Below are 11919 nucleotides of genomic sequence, written 5' to 3' on the forward strand. Positions count from 1 at the left end.
AGAGAAAATGAAAAAGTACACTTCAATTTCAGTGAGGCTCGGTAAACATTGCAACAAAAACGTGTTTGTATAAGAGCACCAGCTTTTATTTTAGCTAAAAAATATTGTTTTATACTATGAAGTTTTGTATTATTGATCTAAAAAATATTTCTTTTACAGTTTTTTATTGAGCTTTCTAAGTATTTTTGATGTTTTCTATTTTTTTCATCCTGTTTGCAACAGGACTCAACTTTTGTCAAGCTAAAAACAAAATTAATTGTAGCTTTGAAAATAAAACTGCATGCAAAGTTTACAGTAAGTTTGTTTATTGTAATATTAAGTATAACTTTAAATGTTTAATAAAAAAAACTTACATTAAAACTATTATTAAAGTTGTTAATGTTTTAGATTTAGACACCCAATGTTTTTTTTTGTTGAAATGATAGCTAACGTTCATTAAGTTTAGTTTAATTTCAGTTATTTTTAAATACTTTATAACGATTATTTTTTAGACGTCCCTTTTAAAAACTCAACAATGTCTTTTCTATACAAAACACATTTTTAAAGCTTTTAAAAGAGTCTAGTTAGTTTTTAGCTTAAAATTAAACTATAATTAAGTAACCAAAGTAAGTTTTAATTGTTTAGAGTTTGTTTGTTTAAAGATTTACTGTTTTTAAAGTTTTTATACTTTTACAAATATCTACTTTATACTAGCTACTTTACAAAAAGCAGTTAAAATTGAAATGTTTACTTGTTATTGCTGTAAAACAATAACAGCAAAAATAGTTAAGAATTTTCAACATTCAAAAAGTCTTTGCTTAAAAAAAAACTACTTAAATTTTAACTACTCCACAATACATACTTCTTAATCTTTTTTTATAACAGGAATAAAAGAAGAACCTAACTACTACCTTAATGTCAGTTCAAAGACTTCTCCATTACCGGGTAGTTTTATAAGTGTAATAGAAGAAAAAAATAATAATAGTTTAACTGAATTCGTTCTACGACTAAAATGGAAACAAAGAGGTTTGTTTTTGCACTACTGGGTTTTAATTGTACTTAATAACTATTTTCAAAGTAATGCCTATAAACAGTGTTTCGTAAGCACTAAATTAGTTTAGGTAATTTGTTCTTAAAAAGTTTGTAATTACTTGTTTGGTAGTTTAAAACCTAATAAAATACTTTGTTTTGAAATAAAAGCATAAAAACCATTCTGTTGTCAAAGTATTTAGCTAAGTACTTTATTCCCAAAATCTGAAAATACTTATAATTTTTAACACTATAAACTTTATACACTTTTTTGATATTTTCAACATGCCATTGTGTGCTGGTATTAAAGTTTTGTTTAAAATTTTCTATTTAGTCTTTTAAAACAATTGTTGTGAATAAAAGACATAATTGCACTTTTTTTGTATTGTAGATACTAAAAACAATATCAAGACTTTTAATTTTAGCTACTGAAATTCAAAAGTATGTAAACGGATTCTACATTGTAATAAAACTTAAAAATATTGGAGCATACAGAAGAAAGTTGACTCTCAACAAGCAAATGATTAAATTCAACTACAAATATGTAAAATAAATTTACCTTTTATACTTTTTTAGTAGATGTATTAAATTTGTTGTATTCTAAGGTTTACAAAAATTAAAAAGTATATTTACTTTACTCAATTACTCACAAAGATACTTTATGAATTAAATTTTTATGATTAATTTTTTAGAAAAATATTTCGCGTACAGTAAGTTATCGCTTGATTAGCCTTAAATTTACTCTTCTGTTTACAATAAATTTTTACTTAATTTAATATATTGGAATTGTTTATTAATTTCAAATGTATGCATTAACTATTGCTTATTCTAAGTAGGTAAATAAATATATCTTTCTTGGTTGAGTTTATTCACAAACTAATTACAAGAATGATAAAGTCTGTAATACAAAACATAGTTAAACTAGGTAAATACTTATACATCTCCCCCCAGATTTTATCTACGAAGGAGATAAAACGAAAAATTTACCTAGCGAAACAAAATTATTTTAAAACAATTTGTTACAATTTAAAAACATTTTTCAGGTCTAAAATTCAACGAAATTAAACTCAAGAAGACAAAAACATTTAAAAAATTACGATTAACTTAGTTCACTATTAAATGATTTGTTAAAACAAACTACAACTTAAACAAACAAACAGTAACAAAAATTTGAGACTTAATGTTTACTTTTCTTCACTTTGCTGGATACAAGCATTCAAAAACTTAATTGCTTTATCGATTTGAACTTTTCAGCTTTGAAGAACGAAACCACACGCCACTCATCTAATTAACTTGAAACTTCACTTAATTTGCCGATAAACATCTTTATCATAATTTCGACTTCAAACAAAGTAGAATGTGCATTACTGATGGCATTAAACACTGAGGAAATACTGCTACACTTATTTTCCAAATATTCGATACCAACTAATAGTTCGAATTTTTGAAAGTCAATCCCTGCGTCCTCATCCAAGATTACTTTGAACAGATGGCTGTTAGACAAGTCTGCTGCAAAGTCAACTACAAATTTTATGACGTCACCATTAGACTGAAACTCATTCATTAGTTAGACCATAAAACATTTATTTGCAGTGAACATTCCAACTTGAAAATAAATGAATATCAGCAACATCGGTGTCTCGAAGCTTTTGAAAAGCATCATAAAGTCTTACACGGAAACGCTGCAAATAATCCGATAGTTTCACACACTCATCCCAGACACATTGTTGTTCGCAGTAAACTTTGGCTGTCTGTTTGCTTTTCTGTAGAAAATATAAGTCAAGAAACTATAGATCAAAGCAAATCCGAACCATTCCAGTTCTGCATCAATTTCGAATAAAACCATTAGTACAGAAGGAAATTACACAATGCTTCACAAAAAGAATCTTCCTTCTATAAAAACATAGAACATTAAAACTTTTCTTGACATCTTTTTCTCAATCTTACAGAAAAGACAAACTTTTACAGTGGTATGCTTGCCTTTCTCAGATAAGGGATACTACTTAGAGATTTGCAAACAGGAGGGGTAAATCTTCTCAGAAACTTACGATTTTGAGCAGTTAAGCGACCTGATCCATCAACTTTGACAACACATTGATGGCAGTCCTTCACTTCCACCACCACTCTACTATTCCCCCACTTGCTAGGAAAGTTACCTGTTCGATTTAGTATCACGACATGATCACCGCAATTCAGTGGTGGCAACGATTTTGTGTTCTCACTTATATTTTCCAGAGACTTAACAAAACAAATACTGAGAGATTCTTCCTTTTTATTCCAAACGTCACGCCACATTTTTGAGATCTGCGGGTTATTGTAGGTCATAACACTTTTTCTGACGTAAGGTAATGACTTCTTTAAATTTCGTCGCGATCCAGTGTGTAAAAGTACGTTTTTCTGTCCCTGTATCTCCTTTTTCTTCTTCGCGTTTTTCCGCTCGAACATATTTTTTCTACGACCTCGGCTGTAAAGGTCATCACAGTTTTGTGTATACAATCCACCAACTAGAAGTGCATTTGACTCATCAGCATAATTTTGATGACTTTGATAAACTTTTTTACGGGACTTTATCCAGCATTTTTTACAGGCAAAACACTCAATATACCTCATATTTTTACTGCTCCAAACAAATTTATCAGTTGATTTATTACATATGCTACAAGTTGTTTTACCACTTGGTTTTTGTGTGGTTTTCTTTAAGAATTTGCATACATTTGGTGTGTACAATCCACCAACTAGAAGTGCATTTGACTCATCAGCATAATTTTGATGACTTTGATAAACTTTTTTACGGGACTTTATCCAGCATTTTTTACAGGCAAAACACTCAATATACCTCATATTTTTACTGCTCCAAACAAATTTATCAGTTAATTTATTACATGTGTCACAAGTTATTTTACCACTTGGTTTTTGTGTGGTTTTCTTTGAGGATTTGTATGAGAAAACTAATGCTGTAACAGCGGGTTTTGACATTGCATCACGTGCCATCTCTTTTCCTTCAATAAAACCGATTGTCTCATTGACATTTTTCTCATCTAGATATTCTTATCCTAGCATCTCTTTACGTATATCCTCATCGGCTAAACCTGTTACTATGACATCTTTTAGAATTATGTCAGTAAAATCTATTATTTGATTACAGCCATCCTTTGGGCATTTACATGTGTACGAGCATGTACTGGCTTTTCCCTTTAAACGGGCAGCAAATGATCTAGTGTTTTCAGTCAAATCCTGTCTTGCACTAAGAAAGTCTGATCGTCGTACAACAACTGAAACAGGAATAACTGTAAGCTGCTTGATCATCCTTAAAAGCTCTTGCTCACTTAAAATTACTACATCTTCATGTCCCTTCAGAATAGCATCGCCTAAATCTTCCTCACAGCACTGGTACAGTTGACGGCGTTTTTCTACATCTGTCATCTCCATGCTATCTTTAAAAATAGTCCATTTTTGTACAATCATGTTCCAACCCTCTTCACTGCAGTCTGTCCCTATTCGAGGACGGTCCATCTTTGGAAGCTTAGGTTTTGAAGAATTTGCATTAATGTGTACATTGTTGTGAATGATAAGCAAAGAGGCAACTACAGAAGCATCGACGTCTGGTGTTTCATATGTGCAACTCTCAAGAGGGCATTTAATCACAGGCATTGTTGATTCAATTCAGCTTGACTTTATCATAAATAAATATATCTTTCTTGGTTGAGTTTATTCACAAACTAATTACAAGAATGATAAAGTCTGTAATACAAAACATAGTTAAACTAGGTAAATACTTATACAGTAGGTATTAATTACCTTAATATTTTTTTTTAGAAATACCGTTTGTATCTAATGAAAACTAATTAATTTTGATCAAAATTAGTTTTTTTTAAACTTGTATGTTTTCGAACACTCACAAATTGCAGATTAATTTCCGATTTAACAGCGTTGATATTGGTGAGATGATTTACCCTGGTGATAAAATTCATATCAGTCTCTTCTCTCTTCCTATGTACCAAAGCACTGATATAAATCATTCAATTACTATGGCAATCAGAGCACCAAGTAAGATTACTCGCAGCTTAAACGAATTTGATAGCATAAAACAAAACTACTGTCTTTACCAAATGAAAGACGTTTTTCGTTTGGGAAACCAATTATTATGAAAGCTATATTTACTTAGGGATTTTGCAAAGTTTCACTAAAGATTAAAACACAACTTTGGTTTTGTTTTAAAACTGAAAAGTTTAATTTTACAAAATATTAAGAATTTTATCAAGGGATTACTTATTTTTATTAAAACAAAATTAATAGTTTAAAACGTTAACAATATTTTTAAGTGACCTAACATCATAATATTTTAATTTTTTTATACTTTGAAATAAAACGCGTAAAAACACTTTGAAAGTTATTCTGTAAATATTATTGAAATGTAAATGACTTTTTAACTGTAAGTAAAATTTAAAAGTAAAGAAAACTGTACAGTTTAGTTAAAACAAACTTTATAAGTCAAGTGACATAAACTTTTAAACTTAAAAACTATTAACCAACAACTTATTTATTAGGTTGTGAGCAGGGTTCATTTCACAAGTACTGCTGTGAGTAAAAGTTTTGTTTGTTTATTTCTTAGTAGTTAATTTTTTTAAATGGCTATTTTGATATTTAAAAACTATTTTAAATTTGAGGTATCTTTTTTTTTTTTTTTGCTTTGAGTAAGATTATGTGTAAAATAAGACCACAGTAACTGTTGCACAAATTTAGTATTGAGTTGTTAACCAATTTTTTATTTAGCATTTATTTCGCTCACCCAGTTATAGTTTTTCGAAAAACTTATTTAGTTATTTTGTTATAGTGTACTACTACAAAAATCACATTGTTTTGTAAAAGAGCAAATAACAAAATTCAAAAAATTAATGTATTTAACTTGATACTTTTATTTAAGTTTAGGATTAAAATGTTTTAATGCATATTCTAAAGAGAAGTTTAAAAAAATGTAAGATATTGTTTTTAGAAAAATATAGTTATTGTATTTGGTATATATTATTTATTTCTGTTTTTGGTACAATGTATTTTACATTTTGTTTATGTACTTATTTATAAAGTAATTTTTGCTAATCTGCATTTTAATGGGTACTTTTTTAATCTTACTGATAAGTATTGTCAGTGCAAAGTATTTAAATTTTATTTTTACACAGTTTTAAGTGAAGTACCAACAGAACAAAGTAAAAGTACAACGAAATTGACTTCAGGAAATGCTAAAAAAATCAGTTATTGTGGTAATTATTTATAAAAAACATTAGTTTTACCTAATTTATATAGACTACTATCCACAAATAAATTTTGATTAAAAATTTCTATACTTTTTTTTTGAGTAAATATTATAAAATTTATTTTAGTTTGAAACATTTTTTTTTTTCGTTAAAAATAAATTAAATTTGTGCTTTAAATTTTATCAATAGTAACAAAAACATTTTATTTTATACTTTAAACACTCTTTCACTTGTTTCTTAAATCTTAAACTATTTTAAAAATTAAAAAACTTTAAAAATAAAACAGGTCTGAAAATTTCCATGGCACTTCTGGCTGTCACAGTTTTGTTAATTGTGCTTTTCCTAGTTTTCAAACGAAGAAACATGAACTTATCTATAGGAAGTAAGTTGTTAATTTGTTCCTATGCTTTGCTAATATTGAGTGTTCCTTTTCAGTTAATGAAAAAAACGCTATAAGTTATAACATAATTATAAGTTATAATATAGTTATAAGTTATAACATATAATACTTATAAAAACTTAATCTAAACGAAATTATTCAATCAATTTTTTTGCTTTCTCAATCATGTTTCAAACACAAACTAAAGCGTTCAAACGACAGGATACCGGAAAAAAGTCGGAGAACAAATCATGGTTTGGGTCGAAACACGACCTCAAAACCTCACCGCTTTTTACGAGTTCGCCCAAGAATTCGCGGTTCAGCTGAACTCGGCACTCAAAGAGAAAAATTCGAAAGTCAACCCGGTAGCATGCAACCTCTGGTGTCCAGACCGAAACTTGCAGGTTAAAAACGTTTTGTGTTTCAGTCGCTATATCACAAGCTCTACTTTTTGAAGTACTTATGAAAGTTTTTATTTCAGGACTGGGTGGCTTACTTGCTTAGCAACAAGACGTCTTTCAGACAACTGGTTGTCATACAAACCAAAAGCGACGAGCAAGCAGAGGCGCTGATGCACGTTTTCCCCGAAGCTGAAATATCCGTGGCCACCTTCGACCAGTATGACGTCATAAAGAACGATCACGTGGTAAACAAGTTTTACCTCCCGGACGACTTGAAAGAAATGTGGGAGCATTTTGTAAAGCTCAAAGGTTTGGAAGATAGTGTTAGAAAAATTGAAAAAACTGCCGAAGCGTTCAGTATCGAAAATGGCTCATTCAGCTGAAACTTGATCAATTGTTAACCTTTTTTCTTAATGAATAATAATGAGAATGCTTGAATTTGATTTTTTCAACGGAAGGAAGAAATAAGATGTTTATTGTAAGGTGTGCGCAGAGTTGCAAAAGGATATTTGAAAATATTCTAAGATCTTTAAAGAATTAGTTTTTTGTCATATTTTTACTAGAAAACTAAATTTAAGGTGAAAACTGTCTAAATAGTATAAAAACATAGAAAAGATACTGTAAAGCTACTTTAAATGAGTTTAAAAAAATGTTAGTTTGAATTTTTCGTATATATTTGAAATTTTACTACTTTAGAAGAAAAAATTCCAGTTCATTTTTCAAATTCTTAAATTCTAGCGTTTTTGGCACCCTGTGTGTGGTATGCTTAGTTACAAAAGATTTTAAAAGAAAAGCTATGAATACTTAAAAAATACTTGATTTTCTCATTTTATCTTTAACATTTTTTAGACAATTTGAGGTTTTTAAAAACTTCCAAGGTTAGAGTAAAACAAAAAATATAATCTCCATCTACTTATTTCTTAAATAACTAAAACAGACTAGTTTAAATACTAGAACCCTGTCAATGTGCTTATTGTTTTACAATCGTTTTAAATGTTAAGAAACAAATTTGCAACATTGAGTAAACTGTTTCTGTAAACACTACCTGTGGTTTTCTTTCGGCGTAATAAAATACACAAATTTTTAATTTATCAAAACAAGTTTTATTGCTTCGAAAAGTGTCGTGTCTATTTTACATTACTTTTGCTTAACTTTAAATTTTTGTCATAAAATTTGTAAATAAATTTCTTTTACTGACCTGAGTGTTTAGTTTTCAATGGACTTATGTTAGATGCTAAAGTGAAGTTTTAAACTATTGTCGCACTTTTAACTCTTGAAATTAAAAAATACTTATACATTTTTCTCAGTTTTTAAACGATATTTTGGTTTGTTATAAACATTTCGTGTTTTTTATTTACATTTAAATCTAAATGCAAATAAATTGTTACTTAATATTAATTAATACAGTTTTTTTTTAGTTTCATATACAAGCATTTTTAACAATTTGATGACTAATTTGTTTCATTATTTGAATTTTTCTATTGAATTTGATCAAAAATAAACTTTATGAAAAAATACTGATTAATTTCTCACTTTCATAGTTCTGTGCATAACATTTTGTTTGTTATTAAATTGTAATTAGACTAGGTAGAAAGATATATTTGCCATTTTAGAATTGATAGACATATTCTAAAATTAAATGGTCAAGTTATAAAAGTACCAAAGGAAATAAAAATTAATTGAAAAGTATTGGTTAGATTTAAACTACTGCAGTTTTTTTTATTTTTTTTGTAAAAATGGTTTGAATTAAATATTAAAAAAAAGTACAAAGATGAGTAATGAAAAAAATAAAAATAAGTTTTGTTGTTGTTTATGTAAAGTTATAATCTTTACTCTAGCCTTTACAAAATGCTTATAATTATTTCCTGTATTGCACTTATTTATTAGGTTCAAAATAGTTAAAGTACAAATAATATTAATTCCTTTCAGGTTTTATGATTGAAAATAGTAAATTAAATCATAACAGTTTACACAAAACTATGTTTTAAAAAGATTTTACGGAGAATTTACTAAAATCCTGTTAAACGTCTTTTATTTAGATACAACCTTTTTTTTCAATGTGTTAAATATTTAACAAAATTATAATAGAGATGTTTTCCCTGCACATTAAAAAATTATTTGACCATATGCAGTTTTTTAATACATGATTTTTCTTTCAAGCCTAATTGTTAAGTAATAAGGTTTAAAACTTCATACCTCACTAAACAAACACAATTGTTACAGTGAATGATAGTGAATAGGAAAGTATAAATGTTTTCTATGTGCACATGTTTCTCTATTTAAAAGTTTAAGTAGATTTTTCAATATAATTTTTTGTATTTATATCATTTCAATCTTACATCTTTAACTTGTTTTTATTTTTTAGCATAAAACCTAATTTAAACTTCAATTAAGTATATGATATGTATTGTTTATTTTCGAAACATTTTATTCAAAAAGATTAATAACTCTAGTTTTATTCCAAATTATGAAGCATTACAAATATAAAAACTAAATATTTTTGATTTTAAAAAGTAAACAAAATGAAAGTTGAAACAAAAAAAAATGTAAAGTAAAACTGATTTAAAAAACTAAACATTTTTAAAATCATTAAAACTGAAAGAAAGAATAATCAAAGTAATTTTGTTAAAGAACGATTATTTTTTAAACATTGATAAAATGATGAAAATATTTGCGATGGGTTTTTAAAACATGTTGCTTTGTAAAATAATTATTTTATTCGCATTGCATTAGAAAATGATCGTTTTAGTGATTTAAAAACAATTCAAAAACTTATTTTGCTTAAATTGGGAAAAAGATTTTGAAAATTAATTTTTATTAATTTTATCATAAAAAATCATTGAAGGTTTAATGACAAACGATAATATATCTTAATGAAAATAGAAAATTGCGCATTCGATAGCCTTAGATGTACTGATTAGTATCTTAACCTTATTAACTTACTTACGAAACTTAATTTTACGGATCGTTTTTAATTTTCCTCAGATAACTGACCGTCAACGCGGCAATTTTCTTGTGAGCCTGATACTCCTCGTTCGTAGACTCCCTGATGGACACCAGGTGCAGGACTTCCTGCTTCTTCCTGAACATTCCCACGCACCTGTACACCCTGCCTCTCATCAGCGAGGGTAATTCCCTATCCTGTGAAAATTAGTTTATGTCAAGGCAGGTCGTTATTAACTAAACCTTTATGGCAAAAAAAAATCTATATAGGATGGATCATTTAACTTGTAAAAAAAAACCGTTAAATTGTAATGAGTAATTGAGAAACGAATTAAAACTGATATAAAAACACAATTTAGTGAGAAACATGTTGTGCTCAGATTAAAATACTAAGAAAACATCAATAATTGTTATTGTAGTAAGTCATTATAACAGGGTTCGTGCGCGATTTTTTTTCATTTAGCCTGACTGAGACCAATTTAGCCTGACATTTTTTCAAATAAAGGAAAATCCCCTTCAGAAGTCATTAAGGGTATTGGGGGGTCTTGATTAGTACTATTGTAGTCTCCGACTTCGACCAGCTTTATCTCAAAAATATTTTGAGCTTTAAAAATCTGCAAAAAGCAACTCATAGCTTAATACAACTGAATAAAATAAGACTAACTTGTGAAAAAGGTGATTGACCCCCCTGCCCAAAACATAACAAATTCAGTGATAAGTTTTAAAATAAGTGTTATATCTAATCTATTACTAGTGTAAAAATTTTATATATATTACTTAAAACAACTGTTCAATTTAATTAATCATTAACAGGGTTCGTGCGCGAATTTTATTTTCATTTAGCCTGACTGAGACCAATTTAGCCTGACATTTTTTCAAAGTAAGGAAAATACCCTTTAGAAGTCATTTTAGGTATGGGGGGCTTGATTAGTACTATTATAGTCTCCGACTTCAACCAGCTTTATCTCAAAAATATTTTGAGCTTCAAAAGTATGCAGAAAGCATGTCATAGCTTAGTTACAACTAAATAAAATAAGACTAAACTGTGAAAAAGGTGATTGACCCCCCTGCCCTTAACATAACAAATTCAGTGATAAGTTTTAAAATAAGTGTTATATCTAATTTATTACTAGTGTAGAAACTTAATATATATTACTAAACATAATTCTTCAATTTAATTAAGCACTAAATAAAAACATTATAACCAGAAGATTTATAATAAAACGAGGTTCATTTAAAATGAAACGCTTACACGACTATTAAGTATTAAAATGAGCAAAAATGTTTATTATAGTATTTTGACTAATACTTAAAATTTAAACATAATTATAAATCCTAAACTCTAAATAAATACAGTCATTGTTGATGTCGTATCAGATTTAAAAAGCCTACAATTTAATTTGAAAAAACGTTTAAAATTTTGTTCTTGTAAAGAAAAATGAATTGTACCTAAAATTTGTACTCCCACAAAACCTAGTACTTATATCTTGAAGCTTAGTTTTGGTGTTGTGAATATCTCCAATAACTTTAAACAAAAAGTAAAATATATGAATAAACTGCTAAGAGTTTAAATCTAAAAAGTATTTGGTATAAAGCCTTTAAATTAGAAACTAAAACAGTTCAACCAACTAAGCTCCGAAAAACATAGCTAATGCAAACAAATTCAAAAAAACAGATAAGTTGTTGAACTATACTGTAATATTTAAACTGTATTTTTTTATGAATTTTTATAATTATGACATATATAACCTACTCAAAACAAAATAATGAAGGTTCTTAAAAAAATTTACGGTTTTAAGCATTTATTTTTACAAATACTGACTGATTTTATCTTTAATAACTATATCTTTATTTAGAAATAAAAACACATATCAATTTGATCATAAAAAGATTTCTCAAGTTTTTTTAATCAAAGATTTTCAAGCATTTGAACTGA

At 27.6% G+C, this 11919-nt stretch overlaps 1 protein-coding gene across 1 annotated transcript; it reads left to right on the forward strand.

Annotated features, from left to right (window-relative positions):
• On the forward strand, positions 1 to 8467 carry LOC145837823 (uncharacterized). The gene is made up of 10 exons (XM_082945274.1): positions 1 to 41; positions 223 to 294; positions 865 to 1005; positions 1434 to 1552; positions 4917 to 5055; positions 5556 to 5588; positions 6186 to 6266; positions 6547 to 6642; positions 6862 to 7043; positions 7121 to 8467. The coding sequence occupies exons 1-10, from the start codon at positions 8 to 10 to the stop codon at positions 7421 to 7423; spliced, it is 1200 nt and encodes a 399-aa protein (XP_082801400.1). The 5' UTR covers positions 1 to 7; the 3' UTR covers positions 7424 to 8467.
• Positions 8468 to 11919: the final 3452 nt, after the last annotated feature.

Source organism: Thalia democratica, chromosome 6 (genome assembly GCF_965202585.1).
Source record: "Thalia democratica chromosome 6, ktThaDemo2.hap1.1, whole genome shotgun sequence".
In the NCBI taxonomy this organism is placed as follows: Eukaryota; Metazoa; Chordata; class Thaliacea; order Salpida; family Salpidae; genus Thalia; species Thalia democratica.